Source organism: Heloderma suspectum, chromosome 3 (genome assembly GCF_057233095.1).
Source record: "Heloderma suspectum isolate Gila_16-S chromosome 3, 16-S_ref, whole genome shotgun sequence".
Taxonomy (NCBI): domain Eukaryota; kingdom Metazoa; phylum Chordata; class Lepidosauria; order Squamata; family Helodermatidae; genus Heloderma; species Heloderma suspectum.
This window is the reverse complement of record NC_139460.1, coordinates 229468708-229491529: the sequence shown is the minus strand read 5'-3', so window position 1 is coordinate 229491529 and position 22822 is coordinate 229468708. Positions and strand designations below refer to the sequence as shown.

The 22822-nt window shown below is 41.0% G+C and overlaps 1 protein-coding gene across 7 annotated transcripts in view; it reads left to right on the top strand.

Annotated features, from left to right (window-relative positions):
* Positions 1-22822, top strand: part of INPP5A (inositol polyphosphate-5-phosphatase A) — a 331577-nt gene that overhangs the window by 173076 nt on the left and 135679 nt on the right. For all 7 annotated transcript variants that reach the window (XR_014789433.1, XM_084845928.1, XM_084845927.1 and 4 more), the window contains exons 5-6: positions 13770-13833; positions 16413-16516. Coding sequence is in view for 6 of the 7 variants with exons in the window: in XM_084845928.1 (XP_084702054.1) it covers positions 13770-13833; positions 16413-16516 (168 nt within the window). In the remaining variant the exon portion in view is untranslated. The remainder of the gene's footprint in view (positions 1-13769; positions 13834-16412; positions 16517-22822) is intronic.

The window sequence follows — 22822 nt, the reverse complement described above, 5'->3', positions numbered from 1 at the left end:
CCTCTTCAGGTGCTCAATTTTTTGTAAGTGTGAAGGGCCCTTGGGGGGGGGGGACACATTCTGCCCTGACTCCCTCCATCTCCACCCTCCCCTTGTTAATAAGGAAGGTTTGCAGTGGTGCTGTAACCATGTTCAGCTGAATGCGGTTACAGAGCTTGATGCAATTGGGACACCCTGATAAGACAGCATTCCTGATCAGATGGAGCCCTGTAATCACATTCAGCCGAACACAGTTACAGCACCATTTCAGACCTTCTCTGTCAACACACGGGAGTTGGAGGGGGAGGGGGCAGGGCCAGAACACGCGTCTCCATCACCCTGCACGCTTCCAAAAATTGACCACCTGACAAGGACTTGTGTATCACCTCACCCTACACAATGGGAATAAGAGAGACTGAATTCTTTTGTTATTATGTTGTTGGCATGAGAACTGCTACAGCACAGATCCTTCCAACACCACTGGGTAATGCAGAGTTTATACTGAATTCCTCCCCACATCGTTGTCAACCCTGCAGTGATGTGGGGAAGAGTATTAACATGGGCTCCTCCTATGTGGTTTTTTCATGCTACCATAGTGGTGTAGAAAGGAGTGGTGCTGTAGCAGCTTTCACAACCACCTAGATAACAGAAGAACTGGGCTAGAGTCAGGAAAAGAGTAATGTTCAGGAGGCAATCTCATCAATAGGAGAAGGACAGTGTTCAAATATGGTGAGACAGCTGTGCGCTGAATAGCCTTGGACCAGTCACCCTTTCTTAGTATAATCTTGAATTGTGGCTGTTGTGAGGATAATATGGGTAGCATCCAATGTTAGGCTTACATAAATTAAACTCATTGAAATGAATGAGACATGGAAGTCATGACTAACTTCAGTCCCATTCATTTCAGTGCCTCTACTATGTAGGACATTGGATACTACCCTATGACTCCATCTTGTTCCTGATGATAGCAACAATGAGAATACTGTTGGTAGATGTAACATTTCTTGACTAAACTTACAAATGGTGTGGTAAAATGGTGCAGAGTCTATTCAATCCAACCATGAAACCAGTAAAAGAACATTTAGAATTTTTTTAATGGTACCTCTTTGTATGCTAACATTGGATAACTGTCAATAAATGAGGGATTACTTTTCCTGCCCATTGCCTAGATCCAAAAATACAGTATTAAGTCAAGCATAAGTCAGTTGGGATTCTCTTGTTGAAATACCTGGATTATTTGTTGATAGAGTTGGTCAATAAATAATTATAGAGATATTAAAAGTAAAAAGAGCTCAGTTGCTTCCATTTGTATTTTGTGATGTTTTTAAAAGAAGGTCTCCATAGCCCAAGCATTAAATCGAAACACTAATGAACATTTAAGCAGTATATTAGAATTACAGTATTTTTTTTAAAGAGTACAACCACAATAACACTTTTCAGATTTTTTATTGCTTATTCATAATTGGTAATGGTGTTGTATCTCAGATTATACAGTGTCTTTTGCCTTATTCCTGGAACATGTGCTCTGAGTTTTTTTTTAAGAGATGAACTCTTCACAGAGCTCCAAAATTTTTCTGTAGCCTTGTGAGAAAGTGAAATTAAAATACAGACCCCTTGCAAGATCCTTTGCAAAGGGCACTTCATTTCTCTGCAGTCATATGTATTGCACCCTAACTGGGGTCCAGAAAACTCTTTCATGTGCACTCAAGGGCTTGCTCATGTCCAGTGGATTTTTTACTTTTTCCTTGTGAATTGCAGGCCACCCCGCCAAATCACAAACCACTTTTGAACATTCCCTGTTTGGAAACTCATCTTTGCCATGTCATATTGGGGTGTGGCTGCTATTCAGGAATCACAAGTCCAAGGCCCCCTTTGGCCTGCACATGTAATTTTATGGCTCTTTAGTTCTTGGCCATCCTTTCTAAACTCGCTCAGTCTTCCATGCTTCTCCAACATAGAAACCTCCAGTTGTCTGGATCCTACATATATCCTTCTCCACCCACCCCTTGCTCTCGTCCCCAGCTGCTATACTTGTCATATTATTCCCTCCAGCTTCCATCCCAACAATATGCACTCTGGACCAAAATAGACATTTACTTTAAATCTGTATCTAAGAGCTATGGCTTTTCAAAATTTTCCTCTAGGCATAGGGCCCCCAATCCAGGTCAGAACTCTAGGGGGAGGGGGGGTAGATCTGGACTAGGGCCCCTCTTCCTACTCTAGAGTAAAAATTGCTGGGGAGATGTAGCTGCTAGATATGGTCCTCTGTGTTCCCAAAGCCCTTCATCTCCGGTCTGAGGTAACTCAGCCTGTGACCACCAGAGATTCATAATCTCACATTTATAGCCTTCCCTTTCTAAATCACTTTGATTAGACCCAAGTTTTGGTTGATAAACTATTATCAATTATTAATAAGATAAATCCCCCACAGGCCATTGGTGCTTGGGGGCCCTCTCCTCTGTTATGGGCGGTTCCATATCCCAGTTGAGCAATATTGCTCTAAATATTCTGTTGAAGATGGCAGTGAAACATTGGTTCAGGGATTTGAAAAAAATCTCACATTTCTGTTTTGCATTGTGTGATTAAGAGCATTATGATAATTTGTAAAATCCACAGAGCTGATGTCCTTGCAAGAAACCATTTCTTTCGCACAAATCTTTGTCCTTTCTTTAAAGGCTGTCTTGTTACACTATAGTTCATCTTTGTTATGGAGATTTTAAAAGTTTTAACAGGTTTATTAATCCTGAAGAATATATTATTGTCAAACATGAGATATTATTAAGTTGCTGTTGTACAAAACATTTTGCCTTACTGTTGGAATGACTTGTCCTCTGCAATGGCAGACACAGAAACATGCATTTTGTTTCCTAATTAGAAAAGCTGCAACCAGAAGCTATGACAGAGTTCAGCTCCTCCATGTACAGCATGCCAGGTTCCATAGTGCAGGCTTTATAAAATTCTCCTTAATTCAGGAACAGAATATCATTAACTTTGTAAGTGGATGAATACAATGGACAAGCAATTTAATTAACTTCTAACATTGAATGTTGGATGGGAGACAAAATGAAATTATGCACCTATTTCTCATGCAGGCAGTCAACCTTGAAAGGGGCTTGATTGTGCTGGGTCAGACAGAGGGACAGCTCTGTCCAATTATTTCATGTTTAGCCTTAGAATATGAAATTTGAAATTTGGTACTTCGTAAATCAATTGTCTCTTATTTTGAGGCAGCTTACGAAGATTCTTGGAGATACAGAATAGCATCCAGTGACTGTGACATGCTAAATACACCCTTTTACCACATGCTACCCTTCCCACTGAGAGCTGACCGGATAATACCACATGAAATGAGCAATAATGTCTTCTCAACAAATTGAATTTGCCATTACTGAGTCTATTATAGAAGAAGAGACCTATGAAATACTAAATTGATTTAAAGCGTAGTGGTGTTTTAATTACAATTGTTTAATGTCAAGTGATCATTGTAAATGTGGATCAACTTTAGAATTGTTTTCTACAGAATAAGAATAGTATCATATTTAAAATATGAAGCAGTACAATTATTTAGTGTTCATAGATTAGCAGAAGTGCAAGGTGCCATTTCACTTCTCTTAAAGCTCTATTCTGAGACAGAAAAGTGTGAAAATGTTATGGATGTTCTATCTAAACCTAGAAAGGTAATTTCATAAAAAGTTCTGAGCTTTCTAACAGAAGAGCATGCTCTAAGTACCATTAGTATGCTTTCGTAGGCATGTAAAAACTTTTTTGTTCCAGCAGGCCTTTGGGGATAACTAGTCTGGACCTGTGAAAATATGACAGATGGATACTATTTTTCTTGTTGTCTTTTAATGTGTTGATATTTTTACAATTTTAATACTGATGATTTACTTATATTTTTAACTTTTGTACACTTGTATTTATATTTCCATTTATAGGTTTTAATTGTATAAATTTTAATGTTGTGAAGCCGCCTTGAGTCCCAGTATTGAGGGAAAGGCAGGATATAAATATATAATAATAATAATCCCTTGCTGCAGTCCCCATCTGGATCAGGGGGGCCAAGCCTGCAATTTACATTGCCCCCAAATGATCCATTCATAAGTAATGTGCCATTTGATCCATAGTGGATATTTTTTGAACAAGTAGGCAGTCATTCCCAGTCTTGGTATTCCGTGATCCATAATGTGTACATTGTACCCAGACAATAACTCTTGTCTCTGTTTCAGAGATGGGAAACCTCTGGCCCATGGAGGATATCTATCTGGCCTGCGTAGCCCTCTTGGATTTCTCCAGTGGGGACTTGGCCTCTAAGTCCCACCCCATGGAGGAATCCACCCTGTGAGCAAGCAAGGCACAGCGGGATTCCCACTGATCGCAGGGTTAGCGTACAAGCAAGCTTGTTCACATAATACTAAACCAGGGGTGTCACCTCTTTCAACCCAAGGGGCAAATTCAACTTTGGACAAATTCTTGGGGGCCATATTCCAGTAGAAGGTGGAGCCGAAGGCAAAAGAGATGCCTTTATTTTAGCGTAAAGCTCTTAATTTTAGCTTACATTATTTATTTTAGCTTAAATCCAGCCTTAGGAGAGGAATTTCAACCTTTCAGAATGGGGAAAATGTTCAGAAGTCAGGAAATTACCCAAAGATTGGTGATCAAGGCAAAGGAGGCATGGCTATCAGGGGAACCACCCAGGCAAGCCAAATTTGAATTGGGACCCCAGGCAAGCCAAATTTGTCCTGCAGGTCTGAAGTTCAGTGCCCCTGTGCTAAATTATGGCAGAGTATTTATTTTATGCATTTTTATCCCACTCTTCAACCCCCAAGAGGATACCTAGAGCAGTTCACAAAATAAACAGTTAAAACAACAATAAAGCCACTAATAAATGAAATAATTACGAAACAGTAGCACTGTAAAACCATATCTTAAAACCAGAGCTAGGTATGTTTTAAAGATCATTTGTTAAAACAGCATCAAAAACATGTTTTAAAACCTGGATAAAAATATAAAAGTCTTCACCTAATACCAAAAGGATAACAAAGTTGGTACCAGGCAGGTGTCCCTGGGAAGGGCATTCCAAAGGCTGGGTTTCTTCATTGAAAAGACTCTATATCTCATGTTACCAGCTTTGTCACCTCAAAAACAAGGGGAACTGGAGAAAAGGCCTTTGCACTATCCTGCAGAGTGCATTATCCTGGCAGGTTCATGCAGCTTCAGTTCATAACCACTTGAATTGTATCCGAGAGGATATCAGAAGCTGGTGTAGTTGTTTTAAAACTGGCCAATTATGTGTGAAAAGGACATTAAGGCTGCAGTCCTGTATACGCTTACTTGAGTGTAAGCCCCATTGAACTCAGTGGGTCTTACTTCTGAGGAAGCGTGCATATGATGCAATGCGGGTCATGTAACATAATGCCTTTTAATCACAGCTGTCTATCAAAACAATTTTTCACACTTCTGGTACTGTAACATATCTTTATGGTGAAGCTAAGTTGTGTGAAACGCAATGTACCAGTCTTTTAGATGTCAGAATTTTAAAAATAATTATGCTCTTCAATCCTAGTTACTTTTCTATATAGAACTGCCACATTGCAGTCAGTGAGAAATTCTGCTATTCATATTATGTGCGAACAGGTTCAAGATACATATGCCTACTTATGGGATCTTTTTGTATATCATCTGAAACTGGATGTATTTCAGTGTTTCATTCTGAAACGAGGTGTTTCTACAAAAGTAACTGAGAATGCTTAATCTATAATCCTTTTGTGGATAATTTGTTCAAAGAGCAAAATAACAAGTAATATGCGTACGATGTGACATTTTTATTGCTCTGTCCAAAGCTTCATTGATAGTGATGGTGTAAAATTCTGACAGTGATCATTTTTAGCTGATTTTGAAGTCCCAAATTATGTGGAATCAGAGTGAGAGCAGGGAGGGGGAGGGAGACCAGTTATCTGGTTGCCTTGGGAACTTAAAATATGTTATATGTATAGAGCTTTCTCTCTCCCTCCCCCCCCCCCATACACACACACACACACACTGCTTGGAATTTGCAACCCTGTTTGGAATGTATGTGCCTGCTTTTGGATACTTGAAACATACTCTGCACCTTCTGAAAACATTCAGTTAGTGTTAACTTAGTAAAGACAAGAGAAACGGAGTTAGATGGACTTTGGCACCTTGATCCTAACCATCTGTGATGCCTTAACATTCCTGCCTTAAAAATTAAACTTTTATATCCTAATGCTACAGAATTTGTATGTTGACAATATATTTGCTGGTCTTCAGATCAGGCTGTTGCATTGTTAAAGAGTTAATACAAATATTAAGATCCACTTTAAAAAATCCACTTTTAAAGTTCCAGATGCCTGCATATTGGATAGACAAGGCCTGATGTGAAAACAAATCACAATAGCAGTTTAATGCTGTGTACTTTGGCTGATAAGGCTAATGCAGAGAATGATAAATTGCTGGACACCTAATTTGTTTGTAGATAAAAAGTAATAGATTGTTTTTTAATGAGTTGATTTGTGTACACAGTCAGTTTTTCCACTTAGAATTAGACGTTCACCCCAGTTCAGGGAACCAAAAGCACTTTAATTGAGAACATAAGATTAGTAAGAAACTCCATTCCTTCCCTGGCTTCCTTTTGTCTTTGTTCCTGATCTCCAGATGCTGGAGCTGCTTTAGCACCATATTGATTGACGGATAAGAGACAGTCTGAGTTATTCTGCCATTCAGAAGTTCCCACCACTGCTATAAGAGTATGATGTCGGTTGAACTGGTGCACCTGGAGGATATGAAGCTTCATCTTCATATATTTTTAATTATAAGTAAAAACTAAATGTATTCCATTAGCATCTGAATGAAACTGTTAAGGAACACAAGGAACCCAGCCTCTGAATTAGTTTTTAAAATGGTTACGTATAATAACGATGGTCCATTTCTATTACACTACAAAAGAGCCCAATGAAATATTCTTTAAAAAAAAAAAAACTAACCAAGAAAAGAGTGGTTTTATGTAAAAATGTTGTCATGCTGTCTAGAGTTACTCCTCATTTACTGCTGCTCCTGAGACTAAAATATGGCAGCTAATAGAGTACATTTTTCTAATGGAAAAATAAGTGCTCTTGACAGTCAGGTTTATAAATATGTAAAAAAAAAACAAAACCTTTTAATTGTTTTTGGCCAAACAGGCAGGTAATCAATAATATCAGACGTGACAAACATACTGGTGACATGCACTATAGTCAAAAGGACTGGCAAGATAAGGACTTCCTGTCAGCAGTGACCTACGCTAATTAATATTCAGATGCTGTCATTTTCAGTGACAAATGTATTTCTTGAGCTATATTGATATAGTAGGTTAAACATTGAAAAAGTTAGGTTGAACTTTGACTTTAAATATTCATTCGAGCTAATTATGGATTTTATGACTACATGAATTACACTTTCTGAGTCGTCATTGGCCATTTATTTTACATTTATTTAAAGCACTCTTCATAATTGCTATATTAGCTTTAGCACATTCAATGAAGTAATGCGGTGAATGTTTACTCTGGGCGGTAATTATTTAAACATTTTATTTTAAGTACTTCCCTGTAGTTGTTAAATTTGCACAAGAGAAACGACCCCTATCTCAGCATCTAATTAACAATTAAATAGGCATAGTGGTCTGTACCCTTTATAGATACTTTCAATTTTTTATTAGAGTAACAATTTCATATTGCAATAGTCATTGCTGGTATCACTCTTAGTAGCTGTGGGTTTCTTTGTTGCATAGAATCAAAAATGCTTTTCTCAAAATCTCTTTTGATGCTAATTGAACCTCAAAATGAACAACAGATTATTGATGTGAATGCTCGGTGAAAATTACTGTTTGCAGTAACAAAACATTTCATTGCCGCTTAGAAGCATGCATGGAAATATATATTCTCTTTAATGTAAAAAATATATGTTATTGGCATAGTCCGACTTGCTCTGTTTCATCTGTCTTTGTGCACTCTTCCATGTGCACACGAAGCTATTCTCAGTATGGGCTGCTCCCTTAATTTCATTGGGGGTAGATGACCAAATGCATCTACTTCCTCCACTGATATTCTTTTGCGGGTGGTGGGGCTCTGTGGTTGCATCCAAGCTGCTCTTCCACTGGCTAGAGTGTTGGACTGGGCAAGTCAGGAGATCTGGGTTCTAGTCCCCACTCGGCCATGGAAGCTCACTGGGTGACTTTGGGCCAGTCACAGACTCTCAGCCCAACCCACCTCACAGGGTTGTTGTTGTAAGGATAAAATGGAAGAGGAGGAAGATTATGTATGCTGCCTTGGGTTCCTTAAGGAGGAAAAAAAGGCAGGATATAAATGTAATAAATAAATACACAGTTGTGGCACCTATATATTTTGAGAAATGTGATTTAAAAGAGCTACAATTCGATATCTGTCAAAGATGCTTAGAGGTCCATGGTAGCTCCCTGTAAATAAATGTGTTTAGGTCTAATGTCAAAAAACCAAAAGAGAGGAGAGACATCAAACTCTCATGAAAGACAGAAATACAGTGTGTATGCGTGTACTACAGTGGTGTGTAAATATGCCCCACACATTGCAACAATTAATCTTGTACACGGCAAAGAAATCTTATGGTGTCTTCTTCCAGTGATAACAGCTACTTATTTATTTATGTATTTATTATTTAACACATTTATATCCCACCTTATATCATTGGGATCTCAGGGTGGCATACAAATAAAATCAATTTAGACAGTATAAAACAATAACTTATTTAAACAGCTAAAAACACATTAAACCATTAAGCAAGCTAATACCAATTTCAAATCTAAAACAATAAAACAGTTAAAGCAGTGTGCTACTTTAGGGAATGCATTTAGCCCTCAAAGGCTTTGATAAAAAGTCATGTTTTAACTTGACACAGAAATGAAACCAGTGTCTGTGCCAATCGGGCCTCCAAGGGGAGGGCATTCTACAACCAGGGTGCCACAGCAGAAAAAGCCCTCTCCCATGTCTCACCATAGTGAGTATGCCTCACACTGGTGGGATGCAGAGGAGGGCTCCTCCAACAGACCTCAATCCTCAGGCAGGCATATGTAGGGGGATGTGCTCCCTCAAACAGGCTGCAATCCTGAACACACTTACTAGGGAAGTTAGCTCCATTGAATACTGGGATTTAAGCATACTTAGGATTGCTTTGTAAAATCATGTTCTAAGAGAGAGAAAAATGGCAACCAGAAATTGTGATGTGATCTGGGAAAGAATCTTCCTTCCTCACTGAACTTGGGGCGGGGGGGAGGTCTCTTTTGTTCTTTACACATTGCTGAAATCTTAGCAAGTGGATAAAATGTATCAACAACATCCTAATTATCTTAACACATGCCCTAGTTAGTTAAATACAGAATTTCCCCTGACCCTGCATAAATCAGAGATTTCAGAAAATGACCCTGAACATGAGGGATAACAACATTTTAGCCCAGGCATGAGAATACAAAACTGATTTGGTGGATTCTAACTGACATGGACTTAGCTGACACAGTTGGGAGCACCCCTAGTGTCAAGAGGGCTCTCCAAATGCTACTGCCTACATATGGATGCTGCACACCTCCTTTGTTGTTGTTCAGTCGTTCAGTCGTGTCCGACTCTTCGTGACCCCATGGACCATAGTACGCCAGGCCTTCCTGTCCTGCGCTCTCTCCTGGAGCGTGCTCAAGTTCATACACCTCCTTAGAAATAACTTATTTTCACAACATTCCAAGATGGATGCTGACTAAACCCCTCCTGTCAGTTCTTGACACCCCTTCCACTTCATTATTTCTTCAAGAAACTCACAATAGCAAATGTGAACAGAACACCGAAAGCCTTAATGAGCTTTAAGGCAGATTTTTGAGCTGAACATCTAAATCTTGTTTGATTTTGAACATCTTGAACATCTAAATGAAACTTGAACATCTAAAATCTCAAAAAAGTTCAGTAGATCATAAACTCATATGAACCTGCTTTCAAATGAAAGCATATCAGCTTGCCTATGTTTTAAGGGACAGTATCAGCTGCTGCTGCTCCACTTTTACAGTTGACATAGCGCTAGCACAGGCGACCTCTACCACTGTGCCAATAGCACAAACTGTCATGACGGGTGTCCACAGAAAACCCGTTGCACCAGTTTACACTATTGGTGTAGCGCTAGAGGCCATTACTGCAGTGCTATGTCAATAGGGTAAGCAGAGCAGCAGTGTTGGATACTGCCCAAGTTCTGCTGAGGCCCTTTTCCAAGTGCCTTCCTTATTGGAAGTGCATTAGTAATCCCAAAGGAGAGGGCCTTTTCAGTGTTGAGGCCCTGGCTTTGAAATGCCCTCCCTAAAAAGTTATGCCTGGCTGGCAGCTACTTTACAATCTTTTTGGCACAACATGAAGCCATTTTCATTTACCCAGGCATTTTAATTTGCATAATCCTTCAGTCTGCCTTATCTGCTACCTTCTATTATGGTTGTTATTGTTAGCAGTGGTTGTATTGTATCGGGTTTAAATAATTTATTATCTATATTTTTGTACACTGCCCTGGAATCTGATTTGCAGAAGGAAGGTGGTATTAGGGATGTTTGAGAATTACGTTTCAGTTCGCAAATCACTCAAAAATGCCCTGTTTGCAATCCCAAATGAGAATGGGAACAGGAATGCATTGTCTCTGAAAATGTTCACAAATCCCTGAAATTGTGTTCACATTCACAAAATGTGTACTTGAAAAATGCACAACTTCCTCAAAATGTGCAACTTTTAAATCACCCATACTTTAGGACACAGTCCTATGAAGACTCAGAAGCTGGCAACTATCCAATGCAGGGCAGCCAGAGCATGGAGGTGATCCTCGCCTCCATGTTCCAGCTGCCCTACATTTATGGCTTGACAGGCAATTTCACCCGTCTAGCCAGGGAGCTTCGGAGAGGGAGGGAGGGAGAGGCCGCACAGCACATAGGAAGCTGCGTAACATGGCTTCTGCAGTCTCCTCCCCTCCCCGCCCCTGGAACTGCCCCCTTTTCACCATCTCCGTGCTCTGTTTCCAAGCACAGAGACGTAGCCGGTGCAGAGAGAACTGTGCTGGCTGGGAGGGGGAGGGGCAAAAAGCACAGTTGCTGGGGAAAATCCTACAGCCCTCTAGACGGTATCTAGTGGCCATAGGATTGCTTCCCTTCTATGGAGAAAATTTGCCCACATTTTGGAAGTTTTTTCACAACGTTCATGCTTGAGCCATTCATTTTGCACAGTATTCCCATTTGCATAAAACAAGCAACAATCATGAACTTGAGCGCAAATTAAGGACAGATGAGCAGCGAGTGGATGTTCAGGGAAGCTTAGCAAGGTCAGTCATGGCTCATTCACCCATCCCTAGTGGTATAGGAGTGTTTTAAACAAACAAATAAATACCGGTTCAGAGCACTGGGCCATAAAGCCCAGTATTCTGACTGGCAGAAGCAGGACTGGCCCCTCTATTCAGCAGCGGGAAAGGGGAATAGATGAATGCAAGGACTGGTATCTGAATTGTACAGCAAGACCTTTTAAAGTGTTGGTCCTGGTGTGGGGGGAGGAGAACATGCCATCTGGGCTCCGCTTCAGCCAAGACAATGTCTTGGCTTCGTACTGGGCAGAAGATCTCCAAGACCTCAGGCAGCTGAAAGAACCAGCAGGGTTTTGGCAAACAAAACTATGTGAACCAGGTGTCTTGCCCTGCGGCCCCTTAGCTAGCCTTTTGTCCTTAGCTGCAGTAGAAGATGCTTCCAGGGTTGAAGAAAGATTCAAATGCTGGTCTAGTGGATTTCTGCCCATAGACGGTGGGTGGTGGAGGGAGAGAGACGTCTTGTCTTTTGTCCCAGACAGCAGAATGTCTTGGGCCACCCCTACAGCCAGGGGCCTGTCCCACTCCCTGAGCTGCCAGAGATTGGATTTAAGACTTCCTGTTTGCAGAGCATGTGCTCCTCCTTTAATCTCTTTCATTGAGGAAAACAGTGTATTAGTTTAATTATTAGTGAAAGGGGAGGAGACCAATACTATTCCAAAGGGATCATTTTGTTTTATTTTTGACTCTTAAAAAACAAACACACACCTCAGTAGTGAGAAGACAGGAACACCCTTCTGGCAGAGCAGAGTTTTGGCTCACTGATTGCTGCATTATTTATGAGAAGCTGCACATCTAGAGACTGAAAATGTGCTGATTTGTCAAAAGCACAAACATGAGGTCCTGCCCGTCTCCTTGACATATTAGTTCATCCAACGGAAAACACTGTCACACACTTTTAATTGATGAGTACACTTTCTTGTGACCCAGGCAGCTTGCTCCAGGTTTTTTTTTTTTATTGTTATTTTTTATTATGCATTTATCCATGGAGGAAGCAAATCAGCAGCGGCAGCAGCAGCAGGCATTCTTGAAGAGGACTCCAAGGTTAACCATTCTGAAGAAGAAAGATTGACAGACTTTAGAAAAAGATTTTTTTAAAAAAAGAATATTGTATAAGATAAAAATGCTGCTGCCTAATATTTAATATCGTAATATAATATCATTAGCAATTAATAAAAAGCAGATGCTTCCTTCTGGTTATATTCTAGTGATACACTGGCCTTTATCTTCCTAGGAATCACAGAGATAATTCTTAAATACCAATGCTCTTGAAGGGCTTTTGGCCGCGGTGGCTTAATGGTTAAGACGCTGAACTGCAGCCCGGAAGGTCGGCAGGACAGCAGTTCGAGACCCGAGTGTTGCGTGACGGAGTGAGCTCCCGTCTTCAGTCCCAGCTTCTGCCAACCTAGCAGTTCGAAAGCAAGAAATTGCAAGTAGATAAATAGGTACCGCTTCGGCGGGAAAGGTAACAGCGTTCCATGCACCTCGGTGTTCAGTCATGCCGGCCACATGACCACGGAAGCGTCTTCGGACAGCGCTGGCTCTTCGGCTTAGAAATGGAGATGAGCACCACACCCTAGAGTCGGACACGACTGGTTGGGGACACCTTTACCTTTTATATAATCATGCTTTCATGTAAAAAAGAAAAGAAAGAAAGAAAGAAAGAAAGAAAGAAAGAAAGAAAGAAAGGCAGGCAGGCAGGCAGGCAGGCAGGCAGGCCTGTGCTCAAGCTTGTCTATCCTGCAACTACAGAATTTGGGTTTTGATTCAGAATTTAAGCTGATACTAAAGAGGGTAGTGAAGTAATAACCTGACTCAAAGTAGCTGTACTGCCCAGTGCTGCCAAATTCTACCCAAAACAGAATTGGCAGACCAGGTGGTGAGGAGGACAGGCTGTTGCCTTGGTGGAACCCACCATAGGATTTTAGGTGGACTTGCCACACTCGACTGTGAGTTCCAGCAGGTATAGCTTGTCATGTAGTCAACATTATTTCTCCAATTAAACAGAAAACTTTCCTTGTGACGTGGATAGCTTTTGTGGGTCTGTGGAGAGTAGTTACTGGCTGGTCAGACAGTGTTGCAAAAGGTTGGAACTGGAATTTCTATGAAATCCTCTTGAAGCGTTGAACGAGCTACTCCTTAAGGATAACATTGTATTTAAACACCAAAAGAAATTAAGACTTTGTGGTTTATTGAAAAAATGTCCCTACAGCACCCAGCGTTCCCCAGACAGCATAGCTGGCTGGGGAATGCTGGGAGCTGTAGGACTTTTTTCTATCTAAACTTGCATAGGATTTGCACCCTAATTCCGTTTTCTGATGATGGACAAATGGTTCATGTTTAAAGTTTTTAAAAGCAATCTCTGTATATTCTGCTGAACTTGTGTTTTTTTTATATAGGCACTGGGAAGTTTTTACTTTCTACATGAATCCTTGAAAAACATTTACCAATTTGACTTTAAAGGTAAGTGTAAGAAATAAGTCCAACTCCAGTCCTATACACGCCTTTCTCAGAGTAAGTTCCACTGAATTCAGTGGGCTTTACTTTTCAGTAGATATTATAGAGTTTCATTGTGAATGTCACACTGTTCAATTCTGCTCATGTTAGAAGGAGCAGCCTATGTTGCTTTTTGAGGAGTGTTTTCACATGTTAATCAGGGAAAGCCTCAGTTCGCCTCTGGGTGAATGTTTGACAAGGAGCTGCAGCCAGTCAAAAGTTCTGATCAGTGTACCTGTCTGAGACCTGTGTTTGCAAACCAGGGTTCACACTTTCCATTTTTAGCTGTATGGAGGCCTAAGAAGTTTTAAGCGTACACCTCAAAATGAAATGTATGGAAGGACACAAAGAGCCTGTTTGCATGTCACAACAGCCCACCGTAGTTTAATTTACCCATGGGAGTTGCTGTGTTATGCTGGGCACCCACAGGCACCACTTTTGCATGGCGCCCACAGGTGCCTGGCTTTCCATGGCTTGTCGTGTCATGCGAACCTAAGCTGCAGGAACCTAAAACAAGCCATGGGTTATTCTAGGGTGGTCTAACCCTCAAACAACCTCTGCCACCTGAGTTTGCAAGACACAGCAAGACAGGTGCCATGCAAAAATGCAGGCCCCCAGTATGACATGACAAGCCATCACAGGTAAATTAAGCCATAGTGGGTGCTAGGTCAAAGACTTTTTGCCTCTCTGGGAGCATTGGGTAGCATCCAGTTGTGTTCCAGTGCTAGCTTCCCCCTTCTTTCACAGCAACCCCGTAAGGTTAAGAAAAAGAAACTCAAAGGACAGCTTGTTTGAGAAAGAGTAGTTTAAAGGACAGCAAAGGAAAGGAGCTATGGCTCAGTGGGCATGCAGAAGATCCCAGATGTAATCCTGCACATCTGCAGTTAAAAGGATCAGAAAGTGGGTGATGGGAAAGACATCCCCTGAAACCCTGGAGAGGCACTGGCCAAACTCTCCCTGTGAGCTTCATGGCTGAATCAAGATTTGAACCTAGGTTTCCCCAGTCCTTGTCTCACTTCAGTTCTCTAACCACTACACCACACTGCCTTCAGATATCAGTGAAGCAAATTTTAAGAAACCGTGTGATTTAATTAAATTATTTATTTATTACATTTTTTATCCCACAAAAATGGCGTTCAAGGCAGCCAACAGTAGTAATGTTTTTAATACAACTAAATGTGTTTTTTATTTTTTTTATTTTATGTATAAATTGTATGTATTTGCTTTGCTGAAGTTTGTATGAAGATTTAAAGCATGCTCTTTCCAATGTGTGGAACAACTTTGATCATTTTAAAAGTACCCCATTTCAGGTTTTGAGAAATGTCTGCTCTAATTTCATTATAAAAATTTCATAAACTTCACTTAACTTATTGAGACAGGTCACATCCATTCTACATCTTTGCACCACATTTATTTGAAACATCATTGAAATTGTAAGTGAACTAATTGTCTCAATTGTTCAGTTTCATTATTCTTGTTCTTACCCAAGATAGATTGCCCCCTTTCTTGTAATTGAAGGTGTGTGGGGGGGGTCTGTCTTCAGTGAAGGATTTGAGCAGCAGTTCTATGAGTACTGCATTTCAAGGTTTAAGTACCATAAATCCTTCTAGTCATCATCTTTTTGATGTTCAAGTAAAATCTCAGACATAATGTCAAAGACTCATCACAGCATATTTTATTCCTGAAAAAGAACAATGTAAATTGCAGCAGTGATATGCGAACTTTTTAATGAGAGATTAACTTGTCTGTCCACTCATTTTCTCCACATGTAACAGTTTAATGGTTGCTGAACAATCATAGGGGTTATTCTTAATCAAGTGAATTGTGGAGATGTCCAATACATGCACTTAAGTTTTAGTGCTAAGTCTGTGATTTTGTACCTGATTGCTTCCACCACCAAATTCAACCTTCACCCTATTCCAATTTATTTAGGGTGAAATCCCGCATTGTGCTGTTTATTTATTTATTTAGTTTATTTAGCATGAAACCCACGTTGCTGTCTGTACCCCCTGAAAAGCCTCCTCAGAGGGTCTGGGTCCTACCAAACATGGTGGGCTGTCTCTTATTGGGCTGCAGTGGGAGGGGAAAATCACCAAAATCAGGAACCTTGCATGAGTGGTACAACATTTCTCCAGCCAGCTTTTGGCAATTCCCCCCTCCTACTAAAGCCCCGCAAAACACAGCTGACAATGTTCAGTGGGTTCCCCACCATCACCACCACCACTTTTGGAGAGGCATTTGGTGCAGGGGAAGAGAGAAAGGAAAGATCCATTACGTGAACTTGTCTTCTGTTCGTGCAGTGTTGGATTTCACCCTTATTGTTTAATTATATTTGTATCCAGCTTTTCTTCCATGGAACTCAAGGAATGTAAATAGGGTTCCTAGACAATCTCCAGACTACTCAGTGACCAAACATAGTCCTGCTTAGTTTGAGCAAGGCAGTAATCAAATCCATTCATTCATTAATGCATTCATTCCTCCATTGTGCATGTTAAAACCTGGTTATGTTAACAGAGGTATTAGAAATGTTCCTTATTTCTTCCTAGCTAAGAAGTATAAAAAAGTTACGGGGAAAGAAATCTACTCAGATACATTAGAAAGTACGCCTATGCTGGAAAAAGAAAAGTTTCCACAGGATTATTTCCCAGAGGTAAGTTTAGACAATTGAGCATTCCAGAGGATAGAGGGCTTGATTGTGATCTCATTTGCACTAGTGACCTGGTGCAGTCATTCTATAAGCCTACCAGTTATAAAGGTAGAAACTATAATCCTACCAGTGGCTTATTCACTGGTTCTGACACCTCAGCGTCCAATCACAGAACACCACACTAAGTTGTGGTGACATAAGCAGGGTAGTTCTTGCAGGAACTTCTTTTTTTTTCCCCCCATCTTCCATTGAAATCACGAAGAGGGAAGTTCTTTACACTGGGTATGGGGCTGTTGTAAAGTTGTGCTGTCAATGGAGACGCATCAGAGGTGTTCCACCAGTGTATCTGCCATGGTGGCAGTGTATCTGGCATTCTCCCAAGTCCTGTTGCCCCTCATGTATAACACATGTATAGCGATGCACCCTTAAATCTCTGTACTAAGCCAATAGGTTTTATTTGCCCTGTGAATCTCAGACATTTAATTATATGCATGTTTACTTAGAAGTAAGCCTCATTGAGTTCAGTGGCACTTACTCTCAAGTAAGTGTATAGGAGTATTGCCTTCATGAACTACCGTCAGTAGCTGTGCAAACAGTGGATATTTTGTATGCTTAGTTTGCAAAATTTACATCAACTTTACATTACTGTGTGTTTACACCATCTTCTAATGTAACATTTATGTTCTTTTGGTGGGGGTGCATTTTGCCCTTAGTTTAAGACTGATTCCTTTTCTTTTTATTACTGCCGCTTAAGGATGATCTAAAAGTAATTACAATGATTGAGGCATAATGCAATTCAAAATAATTACAGCCCACTGCATATAAAAGTAACAAAACTTTCTGAACTGATTTATGGCTTCTCTTGGCTGCGCATGAATCTCAAACGATGCCTTTGGGAGCAACACTCCAGATAATGTTAGGTCATTTTTAAAAAGCAGATTTGTGTAGTCTATCAGGGCTGAGTCATTTTTCCCCCCTCCATAGTGAGAAATTGGTTGTTATCATAGATCACCGATACTGCTCAAAGCTCTTGTGAAAGATGAATTAATTTCACTAATGCTTTAATGCAAACCTTTCATGGAGAAGGCTGTATGGTGATAACCTTACTGCAGTCTCTCCTTTCTCAATAATGATTTATGTTGTCTTTTAGTAGATGAAACTGCCTGTATTCACAATCTGTCTGCTGGCTAAAGGAATCTTATTAACAGGAAAACTGGGGAGAGACTTAATATTATATAAGGTGAAAGATGCTGAACTCATTTCTTGGGGCATGAAGTTGCCATATTCTAAAATCTAGATAACACATTATAGACTATAGATAATTCTGAACAGCTTTGATATTTTGTGCTGGCTCACAAGAAGGTGTCCCGTTTTCGGAACTGCTTTGGAAGTGTGTAGTCAGAATAGGTGATCACACTTGAGTACCTTAATGGGAGAATGGGTTGGAATGGCGAACTCGGGAGTTGCGCACCCCCTCCCCTCCACTATGGCCTGATCCCATTATGATCTGAGCCCAAGCATCAACCAGAATTCAGGCTTGGCTCGTAATAGGGTCGATTCAGCACCACACACACACCCCTTTTCAACCTTTTCCTTGCGATGGGGGAGAATAGCATTAGAGGAGAGTGCCAACAGTGGAGGCTCACTCTTTAATGCATTTGTTGCCACTAGGAAACTTGAGCACTATAGTTTTCCATTCCTTTTGGGTCAGGAGGAATTGAAAACCACAGTTCCCGAGCTTCACTGCAGCAGTATGTACTTCTGAACAATGAACTGATTCAGGGGAAATATTGCCAGACTTCCCAGCAACAGCATATATGGGAATTTCCACTGATGCCAGGAAGTCAGGAAATACAAGGATGACATTCTTGCCATCTCCAGCTGTCCTTGCCATTGGTTCTCCCCCACCTGCCTTGCAAGGTAAACTTTGACAGAGGAGGGGGGAACCTAGTGATGGTGGAGGGCCTGATGACAGTAGTGGGCTGATGCTGAGCTCCCCTGCTCTTCACAGTCTTTCTGAGCAATCTTCTGGAGTTCTTTGAAGAGAGCTCAAAAAGACTGAGGGCACAGTCCTATGCAGGTTTAGATGGAAAAAAAGTCCTACAACTCCCAACATTCCCCAGCCAGCTGACTGGGGAATGTTAGGAGTTGTAGGACTTTATTTTCCATTTAAACCTGCATAGGATTGCACTCCAAGTCAATTGTGAAGTGATCCAGGGAGAACTTGATCACCACAAACTAGGGGCAAAAAACCCTCCCTTCTTCCACATAAGATATCAGTTCCTTTTTTTTTTTCAGAAATTTTTTTATGTTTGTAGGTAAAGCAACATAAGAGTTCAAAGCTTCCTTTCACTCCTGGATCTAGCACAATCTCATTGTCCTTTCCTTCAAAGCCTTCCATGGCCATGCCCATCCTTATCTATCTACTGTTTGATCCTGATACATCCCTGCCCATACTCTTCACATCCAAGGCTGCCTTCTTCCTCAAAATGGCTCTGCCCCTTGCTGCCCCTTTAGCCCAGAACTTCTTGCCAGGACACTTCTGTGATGTCACCTCTTCCTTCAACAAACACCTTTTCTATGATACGTGTGGCATGACTCCCTAGTTCTCCTGTCCTACTATAACCACAAGCCTAAGTAGGTGTAACTGAAATAAATGCATATTCTTCCCCAACTTATACCCTGGTTCCATTTTCTTCCACTTTCCCTGTTGTTTCCCATGCTAAAATTTGGATTGTGAACTTCTTAGTACAGGTCTCAAATGTTCAAAAGTACCATGCCCATTGATAACACAATATAAATAAACTAGAATACTTTAAAAGTATTTCAACTACATACAATAAACAGTCCAAACATGTATACTTATATACAATGATGTAACAATTAAATGCATTGTTAATGTTCCTATTAAGACTGTTCTGGGGATGTGAACGAAGTTGTTTAATCATTCATGGTGCTCATTTAAAGCCAGACTGGCTTGCTATTGCTTATCTCATTCCCCATTCTAAGCCCACTCCAGTTTGCTCCTGCTTATGTGACACTGTAGGGGTGGGCAACTTGTGGCCCTCCAGATGTTTTGCCCTACCACTCCCATCAGTCCTAACCAGCATGGCCAATGGTGGGGGATTATGGGAGTTGTAGGCTAAAACATCTGGAGGGCCACAAGTTGCCCACTGCTATAATAGTGGAACGATGTCCTTCCTTTCCTCCTTTTGTATAGTCTCTTGTCATTGGGCGGGAAAACTGGTTTGCTTTTAGGGGTTCAGATTTCATTAAGAAGTAAATAGTTAGCCCATCTGTAGGTCAAGGACAAGATACTGATTGCTTCTCAGTATTTCACCATATTTAGCACCTTGGGCAATATTCTTTTCAGCACTAGTGTAACGTAAATTGAACTAGTGTAAGCAATCTCTAGCTCAATGCCAATAGTGTTTGCTGGTGTGCCAGCTTTACCTGGAAAATTATATTGGTCTTGCTCTAGAAGTCACTTATACTAGCACAACGTAATCTACGTTAACTAGGATACTGCCCACTGAAATAAATTTATTCTGTAGAGTTCCTATCCTAATTTGTATCAGTTAGACATGCAGGATTAATCTTAAGTTCAATCCAGTTCAACATAGAAGCATGGCATTAGTTGTCTTACTGTTTTGTTTAATTCCCAAATATGTTGTTTGTATTGTAGAGCAGTTTGAGTCCTTTGCAGAGAAAAGTTGTTAAGAAGTATAACATATAAATATGGTGACTTCTTAATCATAGTGACTGGGTTCACATGATCACAGAAGGGGAAATAAACCACTGTGGCTTTTTTTCCATGCAGCATGTGCCGGGTGGGGTGGGGCCAGATTTCCATAATTACCCTTGCTGGAGCAGCTTACCACATCGGGTAAGCCATCAGTGGTGGCTTATTGCCGTGGTTAACAAGCCACCCAGAACCCATGGGCTGGTCTAGTATTTCAATACCATGTTCCTCTTTGTATGATGGTAAAATATCACATCCCCTTCATGGGTCACTGCCTTGTTGTGGCGAAGGGGCTTGCGTAGCTCAGTGAAGCCATAAGCTATGCCGTGCAGGGCCACCCAAGACGGACAGGTCATGGCGGAGAGTTCTGACAAAATGTGGTCCACTGGAGAAGGAAATGGCAACCCACTCCAGTATTCTTGCCAAGAAAACGTATCACAAGGCTAAAAGATATGACGCCGGAAGATGAGCCCCTCAGGTCGGAAGGTGTCCCATATACTACTGGGGAAGAGCAGAGGGCATTTCCAAGTAGCGCCAGAAACAGCGAAGCGGCTGGGCCAAAGCTGAAAGGATACTCAGCTGTGGATGTGTCTGGTGGTGAAAAGAAAGTCCGATGCTGTAAAGGACAATATTGTTTAGAAACCTGGAATGTAAGATCAGTGAATCAAGGTAAGCTGGAGGTGGTCAAACATGAGATGGCAAGATTGAACATGGACATCTTGGGAATCAGCGAACTAAAATGGACAAGCGTGGGCGAATTTAATTCAGGTGACCATCATATCTACTACTGTGGGCAAGAATCCCTTAGAAGAAATGGAGTAGCACTCATAGTCAATAAAAGGGTGGGAAAAGCAGTACTGGGGTACAATCTCAGAAATGATAGAATGATCTCCGTACGAATCCAAGGCAAACCATTCAACATCACAGTAATTCAAGTCTATGCCCCAACCACTGAGGCCAAAGAAGCTGAGGTTGATCAGTTCTATAAAGACCTACAAAACCTTCTAGAACTAACACCAAAAAAAGATGTCCTTTTCATCATAGGGGATTGGAATGCTAAAGTAGGAAGTCAAGAAATCACTCTGATAACAGGAAAGCATGACCTTGGTGTACAAAATGAAGCAGGACAAAGGCTAATAGAGTTTTGCCAAGAGAACACACTGATCATAGCAAACACTCATAGCCAACAGCACAAGAGGTGACTTTACACATGGACATCACCAGATGGTCAATATCAAAATCATATTGATTATGTCCTTTGCAGCCAAAGATGGAGAAGCTCTATACAGTCAGTAAAAACAAGACCTGGAGCTAACTGTGGCTCAGATCATGAGCTTCTTGTTGCAAAATTTCAGCTTAAATTGAAGAATGTAGGGAAAACCACTAAACCATTCAGGTATGACCTCAATCATATCCCTTATGAATATACCGTGGAGGTGAGGAATAGATTTAAGGGATTAGACCTGATAAGACAGAGTGCCTAAGGAACTATGGATGGAGGTCCATAACATTGTTCAGGAGGCAGCAACTCAATCCATCCCAAAGAAAAAGAAGTGCAAGAAAGCCAAGTGGCTGTCTGATGAGGCTTTACAAGTAGCTGAGGAAAGAAGGGAAGCGAAAAGCAAGGGAGAAAGGGGAAGATATATCCAACTGAACGCAGAGTTCCAGAGAATAGCAAGGAGAGACAAGAAGGCCTTCTTAAATGAACAATGCAAAGAAATCGAGGAAAACAATAGAATGGGAAAGACTAGAGATCTCTTTAAGGAAATCGGAGATCTCAAGGGAACGTCTTGTGCCAAGACGGGCATGATAAAGGACAAAGAAGGCAGGGACCTAACAGAAGCAGATGAGATTAAGAAGAGGTGGACAGAATACACAGAAGAACCATACAGGAATGTCCCTCATAGACTTGATAGTGCGGTCACTGAGCCTGAGCTGGACATCCTAGAGAGTGAAGTCCAGTGGGCCTTAGGAAGCAATACTAACAACAAAGCTAGTGGAGATGACAGTATTCCAGCTGAGCTATTTAAAATCCTAAAAGATGATGCTGTTAAAATGCTGCACTCAATATGTCAACAAATTTGGAACACTCAACTGTGGCCACAAGACTGGAAAAGTCAGTTTACATTCCAATTCCAAAGAAGAGCAATGCCAAAGACTGTTCAAACTACCGTACAATTGTGCTCATTTCACATGCCAGCAAGGTTTTGCTCAAAATCCTACAAGCTAGGCTTCAGCAGTATGTGAACCGAGAACTACCGGAAGTACAAGCTGGGTTTCGAAGAGGCAGAGGAACTAGAGGTCAAATCGCCAACATTCGCTGGATCATGGAGAAAGCAAGAGAATTCCAGAAAAACGTCTATTTCTGCTTCATTGACTACGCTAAAGCCTTTGATTGTGTGGATCACAACAAACTGTGGCCAATTCTGAAAGAGATGAGTGTACCAGACCACCTTACGTGTCACCTGAGAAACCTGTACAAGGGTCAAGAAGCAACAGTAAGAACCGGACATGGAACAACTGATTGGTTCAAAATTGGGAAAGGAGTACGACAAGGCTGCATATTG